Source organism: Bubalus bubalis, chromosome 14 (genome assembly GCF_019923935.1).
Source record: "Bubalus bubalis isolate 160015118507 breed Murrah chromosome 14, NDDB_SH_1, whole genome shotgun sequence".
Classification (NCBI taxonomy): domain Eukaryota; kingdom Metazoa; phylum Chordata; class Mammalia; order Artiodactyla; family Bovidae; genus Bubalus; species Bubalus bubalis.
Genome location: NC_059170.1, coordinates 26,698,376 through 26,715,311, shown reverse-complemented (window position 1 = coordinate 26,715,311; position 16,936 = coordinate 26,698,376). Strand labels below are relative to the sequence as shown.

At 52.0% G+C, this 16,936-nt stretch overlaps 1 protein-coding gene across 1 annotated transcript in view; it reads right to left on the bottom strand.

Moving 5' to 3' along the window:
- Positions 1–14,013, bottom strand: part of PHACTR3 (phosphatase and actin regulator 3) — a 218,286-nt gene extending 204,273 nt beyond the window's left edge. Inside the window, exon 1 of the mRNA XM_045162670.1 lies at positions 13,886–14,013. Within this exon, the coding sequence (XP_045018605.1) occupies positions 13,886–13,994 (109 nt within the window). The 5' untranslated portion in view covers positions 13,995–14,013. The remainder of the gene's footprint in view (positions 1–13,885) is intronic.
- Positions 14,014–16,936: the final 2,923 nt, after the last annotated feature.

The window sequence follows — 16,936 nt, the reverse complement described above, 5'->3', positions numbered from 1 at the left end:
CTTGGTGGGCTATGGTCCACAGGGTCACAGAGTCAGACACGACTGAAGTGACTCAGCACAGCACAGCATGGCTCAGCACTTAAATGCATTTTAAAGGAAAGCATCACTCCAGCAACAGAAATGTAGCCTCCCTGTCACACCTGCAGAGGACGAAGGACACAAGGATTATCTATAGTTGCCAATATTCCCCCAATGCCTTGTCCAAGTATATACTACCTAAAACCATTTCTAGTTCCTTTGGGTGGTCTACACAGCTGTGCCTGCTCCCCTTAAGTGCATGGCGAGACTTAAAGGCACAGAAAAAGATAAGACTTAGCATTTGCTCCAGGAGCTCACGTGGAGATTGGCAGGGGGTGGGGGAGGTGTGGCGCGTGGGCGGAAGACAGAGGTAACAACCCAAGTTCAGTTGTCAAACATACATGTCAGTACCATATCGATTTGTTTGAGCCAGGTAAGGAAAGAGATAGCCATTGTATTTTTCTCTAGCTTTGAAACGTTCCATAATAAAAACAGTTTCAGGTTTAAAACGAATTAGTGACCTGACCTCTACTGATCAGGAGAAATAAAAGTCCAGTGAACTGCCAGAAGGAGAAACTTGGACCTTTCAAGTCATCCATGCCAAGACTGGGGCCGGCGGGAGGTCTGCAAAGATCTGGCCCCCGAAGTGTGCACAAGGCTGCTGTCTGCAAGTTCCAGCCTGCAGGATCCCCAATAAATTGTGAAAGTCACCAACTGTCTGTCCTCAAGATTTCTGCAAGGGCCCAGGGAACAGGTGTTTGTTGACTGAACCAATGAGTATGCACCAGTGGGGTCGACATATAGCTGCTCCAGGAAAAGGGGCTCAGGATCTTCAGAACCCCAGTAGCTCCAGGCTTTCAGGGACAGAGGTGGTCACTTCCTGACCCCCCTCCCCCCATCCTGATGTTTCTCCTGAGGCTCCAGGGAACTGTCCTTCCCCATCACAGGAACAGAATTAAACCAGCAAATTCAAATGCTTAAAAAGAACTATTCCAGCCAAGCTCGTAGGGAACCAACGAAAGAGGGGCCAGAGGTCATACCCCAGGATGGGGATTCAAGACCAGAGGAAAGGGGAGAGTGAAGACAAAGCAGGTCCCCCAGAACCTGCTGTGAGGAGGGGAGCCCTGCCCTCTGCTGTTTACAGGAGGAACTGCACCCAACTGTAGCCCTTGGGAACTTCCCTGACCAGAGGGCTGACCTAGCCTTGAACTTGGCTTCTTTTGCCCTTTGCCCTGGGTGGGGTCTCCAGCACTGGCCTTGCCCATTAGGCTACCCAGGGTGGTGATTCATGTAGTGCCAGCTGAGGCTGTTTTCTATACACACTCTTCTAAAACAAAATCCTTCATGTCAACAACCATGGTCCCCACCCTGAAAGGCACAGCAGCCAGAGCTGGCCTGAGAAACATGCTTAGCCTGCCTCGCAGTGTCTTCTGTGCTCAGGTTGCTACAGAAGCCCTTCCGGGCCAGAGTCTGAGCTCCAGGCAGGAGAGGGGTTTTGATCAGTTTCTGTGTCTCCCCTCTAGGTGAGGGTAGGGGAAGAGCATTGCTCACAGGGTGAGGGCATTCTACAGGACACCCAGCTCTCGGGACACAAAAGTCCTCTGATGCAAGACACTGACCTATTAACATCTTACGTGCCTTGAGCACCTGCAGGTGACCAGGGAGGACCACATAGGATGGAAGTGATAGAGGCAGAAGAATGGGGAACAAGACACCTGACCAGGGGAGGGACGGGGTGCCCGCTGCAGGAAAGACAGAAAACAGCCCCAGGCAGGTTCATCTGTGTCATGGACCCTCCGGTCCTGTCCTGGTTCATCCTGTTTTCCTTCCTTGCTGGAGGACGTTTACAGCTAATGGAGGGAAGCACCAAACAATTGATGCTTTTGAATTGTGGTGTTGGAGAAGACTCTTGAGAGTCCCTTAGAGTACAATGAGATCAAACCAATCAATCCTGAAGGAAAGCAGTCCTGAATATTCATTGGAAGGACAGATGATGAAGCTGAAGCGCTGATACTTTGGCTACCTGATGGGAAGTGCTGACTCATTAGGAAAGACCCTGATTCTGAGAAAGACTGAAGGCAGGAGAAGAAGGGGACGATAGAGGACGAGATGGTTGGATGGCATCACCAACTCAATGGACAGGAGTTTGAGCAAGCTCTGGGAGATGGTGAAGGACAGGGAAGCCTGGCATCCATGGGGTTGCAAAGAGCCGGACACAACTGAACGACTGAACAGCAGCAACAAACGCAGGGAGAGGGGCTGGTGCAGGGCCCCTGGGAAACATGCTGACGGATAGTCACACAGAGAAAAGGCAGTTGTCACCATGAGCCTGGCAGACGCTGATGGCACTGTCCCTGCGCCCTGCCTGAGTGTCCTGTGTGGCCCTGGGGCCACAGCGGCCCCCTATGAGCCCAGGGGGACACATGAGGATGGGATGCCCCAAACTGTGCAGAAAGGGATTATGAGGGACATGGATGCTTAGAATGCTGACCACAAGTAAAAGGGCAAAGGACAGCGCTCGTTGGAAGTCACGCTCACCGCCTCAACCATCCGGCCACTTCACTCTTTTAAAAGGAGATATGTCACGTTTAAATAAAGGTCACTGTCACCCAAACACTGACTCTTTCCTCCGATTCAGCGTGTACACTGTAATGTTTACTGGATTTATATTCTAAAGGGACCAGTTTCCTTTCCCATGGAGACCCCAGAGCCGGGCTCACTGCCTCACCACACACAGATTTATGCCTCCAACACCCCCATCGCAGCAGGAATGGGAGACAGAGTACTTCATCGTAGAATAGTTCAAACACGGCATGGCGCCCAATCCATAAATTACAGAAAATCCATAGCACAAGGCTTATCGGTAGTACTTTAAAAATACATCTTAAGTTCCGCAGCTGGAGTGATAATTCCAAGAACCCACTTGTACAAACCTATAAATAATGATGGCTTGTCCGTGTTTTCACAGAAGCCGTGATCTCTTTCAGAGCCCATAATTCACTAAATTCGTATGTGGGTTAAAGCTGGTGGGTCCACGGGGGTTTCGTGGGGGAAAGGGAAGTTATTTAGGCAATTAGATACTGGCATCCTCACCAGGCCCCATTCTGGAACATTAGCAAGAGCTCCTGTGACTTCCACGGCACACGGGGAGACAGAATTCATATCTGTGCTTAGCAGAGGCTTCATCAGTTCAGCGAGTTGGGGTGCAACAAAGATTACTCCTGGTACGTCACATTGCAGTTTTGGGGGATTGCTTACCCTCCTACTTCATTTTTTTGAAGGGTCACCTGAGAGACCCAGGATTTTAGAAGAATGAGCTCTGGGGGTCTATCAGCAGGAAAGAGTGGAGGGGCCGAAATCTAGAGTGAAGTGGATTCTGTCTCCCACCAGAACCTGAAACACACAGCAAAGACCCAAGGAGGTGGGGCCGCTGGCACGGCATTAAAAAAGGCATGGGTCTGAAGACCACACGGAGCCCATAGCCTTGCTCTAAGCATGTTCTAGAGAACACGAGGCCCCTGTTTGGGGTCCAACTGACTGATTCACTCATTCACAGCACATGCCAGGCACTGTAGGGGGCAGGGAAGGGGAGGGGAAGGTCCCTCCCCACAACAGCACATGCAAAGACCCTGGGGTGGAAGTACTGGGCAGTCAGAAGGGCTGAGAAGAGGCTGGGTGGTCAAAGCGCTGAGGGCAGGGTGGCATGCAGGGAGGGTGGGGGACAGGCCCAGGACCCAAGTGGTCTCATGACCCATGGTACAAAGCACAGATTTTATGCTGGGACGATATACCCAGAAGGGTCCCCACCCAGGAAAGAAAAAATGAATTTCTCTTCTCTGGGGAGGTTATGGGAGGCAAAGAGGGGCCGGGAGATGAGGGGGTGGGCTAGGGGCTGCTGCACTGGACTGGGAGAGACACAGGCAGCCTGGAATGCAGAGTGGTGGATGGAGCCCACATACATTGTAACTGTGTATGTTCCAGCCACTCTTGATGCAAAGGTACCCAATAGCTGAACTGTAATAAATTCCTACACAGGATTACTGTTACAAATCACACAGTTACCAACTGATTCCTGTGCTCTGTAATTTGGGCAAGGGGGTTGTTCCTTGAAGTTGGATGTGACTGCCCCCTCCCCCAACACAAATTCATGGAGCTGGTGTAACCTGGCCCACCACAGTGGTTTCACCCTGTCCTTACCTAGTGCTCACTGTGGGCTGGACCCTGGGCTAATCAACTTACCCAAGAGTGTAGACGGGAATACCCTCAGATTCCAGCCCCAAGTTACTCATGCAAACACGACTCTAGGCACTGCAGGGAAGGCTTTTGTGAACAAAAACTGGATTATCAACGGCTGCCTGATTGATACCATCAGTCTCCTGATGATGGGAGATTATCCCAGATGATCGGACCTGGCCGTGTAATCACAGGACCCTCAAGGCAGAGGGAAGACAGAAGGGGAGGAGTGGGCAGAGGAGAGACGAGGCATTGGAAGATGCAGCCCACCACTGCTGGACTTGAGGGAGCCACAAGGGAACACAGTGGCCTCTGGAAATGATCCCCCAACAGCCTGCAGGGAAATGGGGACCCAGGTCCTGCAACTCATGAGCTGGACTTGGCTTCCCTCTCAGAACTCCAGGAAGGACCACAGACCTGGCCACACCTCAGCTCCAGCCCATGGGACTCAGAGCAGGGCACCGGCTGAGTCCACCACACCTCCAGCCCAGGGGAGGATACGTGACAATAAACAGGCATCACTTTGCCTGCAAAGTCTGTGGTCCTCCGTTTCGGCAGTCACACATCCTCCCATCCATTCTCCTGAGTGTCTGAGGCCTCCAGTCCCGGTGTCATCCTCTAGCCACAAGGAGGGCGAGGTTCAGAGGGGAAGGTCGTGCAGCTCTCCAAGGGTCCTTCTCCCACTGCTGCACAGCCCTGGGTGACCCCACACAGACCATCTGCAAAGAGGGATGTGCGCACATCCAAGGTCAACCCAAGACTCAAATGAAGGGTATGACCCATGCCGGGGGACTAAGGGAGAGAACCACCCTATCCCACCTACGGGGCACAGACATCCACCTGAGGGGCAGGGCTCTCTCCTCCCACCAGCCACCTTGTTTCCAAATCAGGCATCTCCCAGGTACAGCCAAAGTTGGGGACTCCAGAAAGGACTCACCCAAGAGGCACCAAGAACTAGCCTTGTCTTCCAGGATAAAAGGCAGAGAACAAAAATCCTGAGGCAGGAGAGCAAAGGCTAAGAATCCAGAGGCTGCCAAAGCTGACCACCCACATTCAGGTGCAGCCCCAGCAGCTGTGCGACCTTGGGCTACTTACTCCATCTCTCTGAGCCTTGGTTTTCCTCATCTGTCAAGTGGGCTCACACCTCCCATAGAGACATGCAGACAAAGGGGAAGAGCTAAGGACAGGTCTGGCCCTGGCTGCTGGATCATCTCCATTCCCACAAAGGAGATTTCAGCCTGGCCTCTCCCACGGTGGTAACTCCCACGCAGACCCAATACAAATGATTGTTACCAAATATTTGTCACTTTCACCATAATTCTCCAAGTTAGAAATCATTCTGTTCCATAAATGAAAGAATACCCCCTCTTAATTTTTATCATCCCAATGTTTAACCAAGAGGTAAAATATTGAAGCTAATTTACCATGAGTTTTTACTGTGGCTTATAGGGAAAAGGGGGCTTCCCTGGTGGTTCAAATGGTAAAGAATCTGCCTACGATGCAGGAGACCTGGGTTTGATCCCTGGATTGGAAGATCCTCTGGAGAAGAGAAAGGCAACCCACTCCAATATTCTTGCCTGGAGAATTCCATAGACAGAGGGGCCTGGTGGGCTACAGTGCATGGGGTCACAAAGAGTCAGACACTCACTTTTTCATAGGAAAAAGCCCAGACAGAAAAGCGATTAAAGTAAAAATAGAAATTTGCAACAAGCCTCACCCATGCCAACATCCTCAGTATCTGAGTGCGTAAGAATTAAAAGAAATGTGGCCACAGATGAAAGATAACATTCTCTTCACACAGATGTTCGGGACACTCTTAAGTGGAAAGAGAGGCAGTCCTTCACTCGTACCAGAAACCTCATCGCGGGCAGGGTCTATTTCTGGTCCTTGCCCTGCGGGGCAGCGGCAGTGACCCCCATCATCCAAACGCACACAGTGCAGGCAGCAGGGTGCCTGCCTGGCTTCCAGGAGACCTGCTGACGACAGAATGGGACACAGATGGACAGGGAAGCAGGTGAGGCAGACGCTTTGATAGGAGCTTCTAAATTAGGAGTAAGTGTAATAAATTAGGAGGGTGGGAAGGAGGTGACTGCCAAGGGTGCCTGTCTGTACCTATACAAAATACAAGGGGTCAGTATTGGAGGAGAGGGCCCAGGCGGGCCTCCACTCACCTGTTTTAAGTTTGCTACAGCAAGGGTGTGTTAATAATTGGAAACAGCCTAGAAATACGATGTGCTTTCAGAAAAACAGGGCAGACTCAAATAGAGATGCTGTGAGCTGCTTCCTATAACTCTGGAGGGAAATCAATGTCAAACTGGGGGATTTTTCTGCAAAAACGGGTCTCCTCTGGGGAGAAACCAGAGGCTCCATGTAAGACCAGATGCTGCCCAAAGGAAGAAGCTTCTAGAGCCCAAGGGCAGCTCTCTCCAGGGGCTGAGACAAGGCAGGATTTCCCAGGCCCCACCTGCTGTCCAGGCACTCAGGAAGCCCACCTGTCACGTGTGTGCAGAGAAGGAAAGGTGGCCTGCAGGAGGAGAATGGACACGTGACCACAGGTGTGCCCAGAGCAGTGAGTGAGCAGATCGCTGCAGGACCAGTACACACTGGCCCCGGAGGATGGAGCGCTAACAAGGGAGTGGACAGAGGGCTGTGGTATGGGGTCTCCAGGGGCTGCAGGCCCCTCTGGTCACCACAGCCCCAGCAAATACCCAAGCCCAGCTGGGAGGAGTTTTGTGCAAAGGGTATACACTGCTGCTACTGCTCCTCCTCAAAATAAACTACAACTGTATTCAGTAGAAATCCCAAAGGCAGCAGGTTGCCTTAATGAAGCCCAAACGGAGGAGGGGACCCAGTGCCCTGAGTTTAAGTCTTGAGATGCATGTCTGTGCAGGTACACAGGGAGGGGCTCCTTCTGGGGTCGGGCGGCGGGGCAAGTTCAGCCTTTAACAGCAGCTGAGCAGCAAGGAAGGGCACCTAGGATTCTCCAAACACCTGACCCTGTGGGCTGGTGTTTCTGGGTAAAAGTGAAAGCGTTAGTTGCTCAGTCATATCTGACTTTTTGCAACCCCATGGACTGTAGCCTGCCAGGCTCTTCTGGCCATGGAATTCTCCAGGCAAGAATACTGCAGTGGGTTGTCACTTCCTTTTCCAGGGGATCTCCCCAATCCAAGTCTTGAACCCAGGTCTCCTACACTGAAGGCAGATTCTTTATGATCTGAGCCACCAGGGAGGTTCTCTGGGTAAAAGGGGTTTCTTAAATGCAAAATGAAGTATTGATCATATCAATAAAACCATATAAGTTATTGAATCAGAAAGCAAATTCTTGCCCCAAACCTGCTTCAGTTTAAGGTTCAGGAGACACAGGCTGCCTTGGGGTCACATGTCCACTCCCCTCCCGCAGGCCACCTTTCCTTCTCTGCTAACACATGCCTGGACCTTTCCATCAGAACCAATGACTCCCTGAGTTAAACATTTTGACTCCTGAAATTCCTATTAAAAATCTGTATTCAGGAGAAATAAATCAAGAATTTGGAATTAATAGATATACACTACTATATATAAAATATACGAACAGCAAGGACCTACATATAGCACAGGCAACTATAGTTAATATCTTGTAATATTGGAAAATGGAAAAGTATCTGAAATATATCCATCTATTTACATGTGTAACTGAGTCACTTAGCTGTATACCTGAAACAAACACAACATTGTCAGTCAACTATACTTCAATATAAAAAAAATCTGTATTCTACCTCATACTATTCACGGATGTATAGCAGATTAGAAACAAATGTAAAGGAAAAAGCTATAACTCGTCAAAAGGAAACGGGTGGAGGTGTTCATGAGTCAGTTGTCCTGGTTTGCCCAGGACTCAGCGGTTCTCAGGACATGGGAGTTTCAGCGCTAAAACCAGGACCACCCTGGGCAAACTGGGACAAGACATTCACTCTAAATTTGAGGCAGAAAGAGACTTCTTGAAGAAGACACAAAGGGCAAAGACGTAAAGAAAAAGCTTAATGAGCTTGACTACGTCAAAGCTGAAAACATGGAGGTGAAATGTACAGCTTGGTGGTGACAGAAGTATATTATAGGTTTGAAAGTTGCTAAGAAAGCAGATTGTAAACATTCTCATGACACATACACACACACACACAAATTATAACTATTTATCATAATGAACACTAACCAGACTCATTGTGGTGGTCATTTTGCAATATATACAGTGAATCATTATATCATCTACCTAAAATGTACATGTTATATGTCAATTATACCTTTAAAGAGCAAACTAAAACTTCTACTCGACCAAAGACACAATAAACAGAATTAAAAGCCAAGCCACAGGGAGAGCAAAAATCTCTGCAAGCAAGCAGAAGATTAGAACCCAGAATACACACAGAGCTCTCAAGACACCAATTACAAAAAGAAACTAACAACCCCACAGAAAAGAAGCAATTCACAAAAAGTGAATCCACATGGCCAATTAACATAAGAAAAACCTTCTCCAGAAATTGAGAGAATACAAATGAAACCAAGAAAATCCCCCTCTTCTGCTGTGGGACTGACAATATTTAAGAAATTGAACAAGAGAACTTTTCAGACACTGCAGTTGGGAGTGATACAGCCACTCTGGGGAAAAAATGTTGCTAAACCAAGAGAAATTTACAACAGGCTCAGAAATTCCACACCTTAGAACAAGCCCTCAAGACAAACTCGTGTATAAGTGCACGAAGAGGATGCTCAGAGACACAGCCTGTAACAAGAGGGACTGAGGACGCCCTCCACGGGCAGCAGCCACAGAAAGGTCGCAAATGGTGGAATATTCTAAATCAAATAGGAAGACTCTACGAACCCAGATAAACCTCCCAGACATGCTGCTGAATGAAAACAGTAAGTTTCAGAACAAGACGGCTGTATTCAGACACCATCTCTTTAAAACACGTACAGGAAACCATTCTGTACAGCTTCTATCAAGACCCCCTCACACACACACATGAAGACAGTCTGGTGGGAAAAGATTCATGGTAACAGGGGGTCTCTCCCAGGAAGGAGAGGAAGGAGTCACTTTCACTTCCCACTTGGAGAAAGTCTGCGACCCCATGGACTATAACCCATCAGGCTCCTCTCTCCATGGAATTCTCCAGGCAAGAATATTAGAGTGAGTTGCCATTTCCTCCTCCAGCGGATCTTCCCAATCCAGGGATCAAACCCGGGCCTCCTGCACTGCAGGCAGGTTCTTTACCACTGCACCAACTGGGAAGCCCATTCATGAAATACTAGAGTAATTATTTATAATTTTTTTCTGCAAAGAAACCTGTTGCCCGCCTAGAACAACACCTCAGGCGTTCATCTGACAAGTATTTACCAGCTACAGACAGACCCATTCTAAAACCTGAGGATCACTCATTTCCCTTCAACCAAAAATGGAGCCATAGACCAATTAATCTGGCCAAGCTCATCGGCCGTCCTTAAGGGGGTGAGGACCACTTTGCCTGGATGCAGAATACGTGGCAGGAGAATGGCCCGGGGCAGGGGACAGGAGGGGAGGGAAGAGCTTGGCCAGACCCTCACAGGGTCTTCCACTGCTGCCTGGAGGTGGCAAACCCTGCCTTCGCCTCCCAGTGCACACCTGTCACGAGAGAGACGACTGAGGCTGGAGGATGATCCAGATGCTGGGAGGAGGGGGGACTCTCAGGTCAGGTGCACACAGGTGTGGGCTTCGCATATTGCTGGGGGTGGGGCACTGGAAACATGCTGGGGTTTGCAACACCCAGTACCGACTCTCCTCCCGCTGTCATCCCGTTAGGGGAAACACTGACTGGAACCTGGCCAGGCAAGAGAATAACCACTTGTATGAGCTATCCTAACAGTAGGAGGTCCTGGTAAAGAACGTGGAACCAACAAGCTACCATCAACCATAAGAATTTGGGAAAGCAGAGAGGATTTGCCAGTCTGTACATCCTACCAACCTCCCAGAATCCTCCTTGCTGGAATCCACCTTGGCTAAGCAATGTGTTCACCACCAGGAAGGACCCTGAGTCAGAGTGACTGGCCAGAGACAACCCAGGAACTAACCCCATCACCATAAAACCTGAGACTGTGAGCCACATGGTGGAGCCGTGCTCCTGGGTTCCCTCATCCTGCTGCTCTCTGCTCAGACACCCCTTCCCAATAAAGTCTCTTGCTTTATCAACACATGTGCCTCCTCGGACAATTCATTTCCGAGTTTTAGATAAGAGCCCGCTCTCGGGCCCTGGAAAGGGTGCCCCTTCCTGATTTTCTTGGGGTTGGGGGAAGAGGGGTCTCAGGTCTGGCTACTGAAGGGATGCAAGGCTCCATCCTTGCCTGGGACTGGCCCATGCAGCCCCCCACCCCCATTCCCAAGGGCAAGTGGTGTGACCCAGCCTGAGCCCCAGACAGGCAAGGGGACACTAGTTGAAGCTATGAGGTCACCCGACTTTGAATCTCCAACTTCCTGAATTGCTTGTCACTTGCTAGCAGGAAAGCCTCCAAAGGACAGGGAGTCATCCTGACAATTTCAGAAGAGTTGAGCAGCTCAGTCTCCTAATTCTGAGCCCTTGTCTAAGCCTGGGAGATGGGGCATTGCATTTCCAATTGCCTCCTGCAGCCCCTAAAGCCACAGCCTGTAATGAACACCAGCTGGGACATGCCATGCTCTCATCAATCACTCCTTTCCCTTCAAAAATTAAAAAAAAAAAAAAAAACTAATTTGGTGCAGAAATATCCTAGTATGAGTCAGGGCTTCCAAATCAACTTTGAAGTCCAGAAGAATATTTGTTCCTAAATTCACGCTGGCCACAGAAATAGTCCAAGAGCCCATCAGGGTTGGGAGTAAGGACCTGCCCCAAGCAAGCTCTGGGAAGCAGCTGCAGAGACTGAAAGGGTAGAGCTACAGGTGGCAGCCCGACAAATTCTCCCGGTTCCAGAGGTGAAAGAACCCTCCGTCAAGGTCCAGCCATCAGAATGCCCAGAGTGGTGGGCACACAGCCTAGCTGTACCCTGGTCTCTGGAACCTCGCTCTGAAACTTGGCAGTTGGACCAACAGAGAAAGGCAACAGTGAAACCCAAAGCCTCAGCCCCATACCAGGGACTCTCAGATGGGAGGCTGCAGGCTGCCCGCCCACCCCAGCTCCAGATTCAGACAGGCAGAGGCCTACTTGGCACATCCTTGAAGACGTCAACAAGCCTGTCCAAGTGGACGTGGCCTCCTCTCCCCAAACCCCTCACCCCCTGACCAGTTTCCCCACTCCTTCACCAAGCCTACCACAGCTTCATAGATGGAACCCCCACCCACCAGGCTTAAGACACAAAACCTATGGTGATCCTGGATTTCAGACCCCCAAGGCTTCAGCAGGTCCCATGGGCCCCAGCCCCTGTGCTGCGCACTTCCACCACCACTGTCCTCCCTTCAACTGCAGGTGGCCCCTCCCCACCAGGAGCCTGGTGCCACAGGACACCACCGGCTGGTCATGCCATTTCTGAGGCTAAAGCACACCGAGGGCCTCAGATTGCACACGTGGAACCCCCACCGCTCAGCAATAGGTCCAGGGCCTACCAGCCTTGGCCAGGCACGGGTCCTCATCTCCCCTCGCCTGGGGTCTCCAGCCTCATGAGCTTCTTCTGGCCCCCAACTCCACCAAGCCAACTCCATGCAGGGCCACTGCCTTTCCTCCTGCTGAAAATGCTCTCACCCCCTCTCCTCACATGGCTCCTGCTTCTCCCCATTCAGGTCTGCAGCCAAACATCCCCCTTTAAGACCCTCCCTCGCCACCCCGGTCTTCTAACACTTCTCTGCAGACAGATTGGGCTCCCCTCACCAGAATCAAAGCTCCCTGAGGGCAGGGAGTTGACCCCCTGCTCTGCCGCATCCCCAGCATATAGGTCAGCGCCTGAGCCATTTTCAGCGATTAATACAAACATCTGCGGGCCGTCTCTCAGTTGGCTTTCTCCTTGGTGAAAGTGGGTTAGCAGCGGCTGAGCCCAGCATCCTTCAAGGCCCGGGCAGAAGCCATAGAACTATTTTAAAAATGCCAAACAACTGAAATGAGCATGTGGGGCAGGAATTGCATCATGTCCACAGGCAGGTCATACACTTGTGGCAGCTCTGAATACGCTGCCAAGCTGAAGGTCAGGATGTGAAAGGTCCGCTCTCAAAATCTGACCCCAAAATGCTTCGCTACAAACTCAGTGCCAAAGTATTGCACGGGCTGCGGGGGCGCTGCTTCCAGGGGAGGAAGCTGACACTGGCGCAGTGTGCCGACACTCCCCTTGTGCAGCCACGGGGTGAGGCCACTTTCTACCCCACTAGAGGGTGAGTGCGCCCCCTCTCGTTCACCACCTTACCCCGGGGCTCTGCACAAGGTCTCCCGTTAGCAGGCGCTTGATACTAATGCTGGGTGGAGTCAACAGAAGGGCCGTCCAACCCCTAGATGGGGCTCCACTCACCACACGGAGGTGCCCCCGAGTTTCTGTGTGGGCCTCTCATCTTCAGGGCACCGCAGAGGGTCTGGCATGTAACAGGCTCTCAAATGACACCTGCTGGTCCCAACAACCTCAGAATCCCATCCTTCCCGATCCTATAACTCCAGATATCTCAAGAGTTCCCCAACCTCCGCATGGTTGCCCTGGTCCTGGGCATTCTTTTTCTTTCTTTTCCGGTGAGGGGGGTGTTGGGTAGAGGGGAGCTTCCCGAAAGTCACAGGATGTTTGGCAGCATCCCAGGCTTCTCTCCCACAAGATGCTTTGGGGGACACCCCCCCTGTTGAGAACCACTGGTGTTTCTAATCCAGAGTTCCCAGACCGGCCTGAAATCACCTGGGGCACTGCTTAAAAATACAGATTCCAGGAGATTCTAAGGGGCAGGCCTAGGGTTGGATTCCCCAGAGAATTCGAACACTGGACTAACTCTCTTTGGGCTGCCCCAGTGTTCAGCCTAGTCACCAACTATACCAACCTCCACGGGATCCAGGCAAAGCTCTTTGGCCCCCTCAAGGGGAGATCTAATCCTCTGTCCACTCCCAGGTCCTCTCCCCTGGCCCAGGGGGAGCCCGCACCGCTTCCAGCTTCCTTAGCTCCTCTCCAGAGATCCTGTCCCTTTAACGCGGCTGGACCGGCTCCAGGAGCAGGTGTCTATCCGCAGGGGCCCTGGCAGCGCCTGCCTGCACAGGTGGAGGGAGGCCCGCGATCCTCCCTGGGGGGACAATGAACACGTGTGGAACTCTCACCGGGTGGCAAGCGCTACTTACGTGATCCCAGCTACTGCCCCAAGACTAAAGTGTTGGATCGCACCCCATCTCACAGACGCGGAAACTGAGGCACAGTGAAGTCCAGTGCCGTAAGCACCGGGTCACGCAGCCACCACAGAAGCGTTCTCATCCCGGGACCGCCGACCCCAGCAGGGCTCTGGACCACTGCGCCCACTGCCTGTCCTTGTTGTTTGGGAACGGAGTCGCCCGCCTTGGCTGCCGGGACAGCCTGAGCCAGGAGGCGCCACCTCTGTGCTGGGGGCGCAGCGGATATCCGAGACACCCCGCAGCGGTCAAGGGCAGGACGCAGGCTCCCGGCCCGTCGGCCCCCAGCCCCATGCCCGCCCCTCGCGCCGCGCGCTTACCTTGCGCCGGGCCTCGAGCGGTGGCGGCGGCGTCCCGGGCCCCGAAGGCGCGCAGCAGCGAGCGCACTGGCGCCGGCCAGCGGGCGCGCCCCCCGCCCCGGCCGCGCATCCCACCGGAGGGCAGCTCCGGGAGGCGTCCACGGGTCAGCTCAGCGCCACGCAGAGCCCGGGGCTGCGGGAGGGCCGGGGGCGGGCCGGGGGCGGGGCGAGGCCGGGGCTGCAGGAGGGCCGGGGGCGGGGCCGGGGGCGGGGCCGCCACGCGAGGCCAGCCTCTCCACCTCACCGGAGCGCCGCCGTGACCTTGATCTAGGGACCCCTCGCGCTCCGCAGCCCGGGATGCTGGACCTCAGTGTCAGGACGCTCTGGACACGTTAAAAGGAGAGCCGGGCCGGAGGTGGACCGCCCGCTTAATTACCTTGTAAAGAGGTTGCCCAGTTGAGCTGCTGTGCGACGCTGGCCGAGTCGCTTGACCTCTCTGAGTCCCATTGTTCACAGGCTTGGGAAGGTGAAAGATGAGAGTGAGCCTAGCTCTGCACCCGGGCCTGACCCTCCGGATGTGGGCAGCACCTTGGCCGCCTTTGGTGTAACTGCTGTGAAATGCAGAATGAGCTTCTCATTAAAAAGGTAATAACAACATATATTTCTTAATAAAATAAAACATAACTATTTAGCTTGATGAGAACTAAGTGCCCAGGCCCCCTTCCCAAGGCCCTCTTAGCTCTTCTCCCATCACAACCCTTTCTCCACTCTCAAGCACCTGGGAGCCTTCAGACCCAAGAAGCGAAGGATGCCCTGCTCACTTTGTGGTGGAGGTTGCCTGTGAGGTAGGGTCTCTGGCCTGAAATGGGCTCAGGGACCGCGTCAGAGCCAAAGCCATCAGACTGACTCACTCAGTGTAACAGGCATAGGTCCTGAGAGCCCCAAAGGTGGTCACCTCTACCCCATCCCCATCACTGAGAGCTTTCCACATGCAGCTCTGCTCAGGGCCTCAGAGGTCCTCCTATTCAGGCCCAGCATGCCCTGATGAACTCCTACTCACTCTATAAGACTCAGTCTAAGCCCTGCCTCTGCTCTTCAGCCTCCCTGCTTCTCCTCCTTATGCACTTGGTTCTCCTGTGTCCATGCTCACAGCATAGAGTGCACCTTCTGTTGGGCACTTGGTGGCTCAACGGTAAAGAGTCTGCCTGCAGTGTGGGAGGCCTGGGTTCGAGTCCTGTGTCAGAAAGATCCCCTGGAGAAGGAAATAGCAACCCACTTCAGTATTTTTGCCTGAAGAATCCCATGGATGGAGAATCCTAGCAGGCTCTATAGTCCATGGGGTCACAAAGAGTCGACATGACTGAGCGACTTCACTTTCACTTTCACTTTCTGTTGGGCATTGTGCCATCAGATACCCACATACCTGCTCCGTCCCCACTGGGCTGGTCTTCTAGGAGACAGGTGTTGATCCTAGTCACTGCCTTCCAAGGCCCACTCAGGGTCAGTGAGCATATGTTTTGCAGCCTCTGTCTTTCTAGGCTAGTCAAAAGAAAAAAAAGTCCATTTGCCTCTGGGCAGCTTCCTCCCCAAGGCTGGTAGAGCCAAGTTCCCTCCCTCCCAAATGCCAGGGGTGGGCTCATGACCCAGTCTGACCAATCAGCATAGTCTATCCATCTGACCTCGATGATCAGGAAAGTTTGTTCAGGGAGGCATACTCTTGAGACTTTCAGTGGGTGGGGAGAGAAACCCTTTTAATCCACTGGCCCTGATTCTGGGATCAGGGATTCTTAGAGCCATCACATGCTTCAAAATTGAAAAGACATAGAAGGGGGAGGATTCCAGAGGTGCTGGGGCTGAGCATCTGGATCCAGCTTTGCCTGAAGGCAGATCCAGGTAGGGTTAGAATTTACAGTCACACTCCCTGCAGTCTCCTTTCCACTTCATCCTTTGTGGGAAAGAAGTCATTAGAAAGAGAGAGTAAGTAGACAGGTGTTTAACATAATCACAAGTCAAAAGTATACTTTGGGAAATCCACAGAATGGGAGAAAAATATTTCCAAATTATACATCTGGTAAGGGGTTAATATTCAGAACCCATAGAGAACTCCTAATATTCAAAACCAAAACCAAACAACCTAATTTAAAAATGGGCAAAGTATTTCACTAAATAAACATTTCTTCAAAGAAGATTTACAATGGCCAGTAAGCACATGAAAAGGTGTTCAGCATCATCAGGGAAATACAAACCAAATCTATAATGAGACATCACTTCTTACCCATTAGGATGGCTACCATGAGATAAAAATAAATGGCAAGGGTTGGTGAGGATGTAGGGAAATTGCAAGCTTTGTATATTGTTGATGGGACTTGACAGTGAAATAGTAAAGCTGTCATTTTAAAAAAAATTAAAGGTACTAGGACAGGTCTCCCTCTCTCAATACACTTCTCTCTCCTCCCTCCCCACCTCCCAGTCCTTCCAGCCCTCTTTCTGTCCTCTGTTCCTCCCTCTCCCACCCTCTCAGCTCCTGGGCTCCCCTGCCTGTCCATAGACCAGTGTCTTCAACACCTCGCATCTCTTTGCAGGTGACATCACGCCAGACCACAGGACAGGACTGCAGGGTCTTACTCAACCTGCACAACAGGGAGTGCAGCTGACCAGCCTCATCTGGGGCCAGCACATGCCCCGTACCAGCTGCTGTGGTCTGGGGATGGGTCTCTGATCTCTTGGGGGCTGAGCAGTTTCTTTCAGGAGAGCATGTGACAGGGTGGTGGGGGAAAGCATGACGATCATTCACATTTATGGAACACTTCCTACTGCCAGCCGTGCTAAACACTTTATCCCAGTTAATCTTTACAACAATCCAAAGAAGAGATTATGACTTATCCCCTCTTACAAATCAGGAAACGGAAGCTCACAGAGGTTACTGAGGCCCCACGGCTAATGCCTGGATGACCAGGCTCAAGCCTGGGAGCTGGGGTCCAGGACCCATGCTCCTGGCCACGGACCACGTTACTTGTAGGCAGTTCTGAGGCTGAATATAGGCTAGTCAGGCCCTGTGAGGAACCCAGAGTC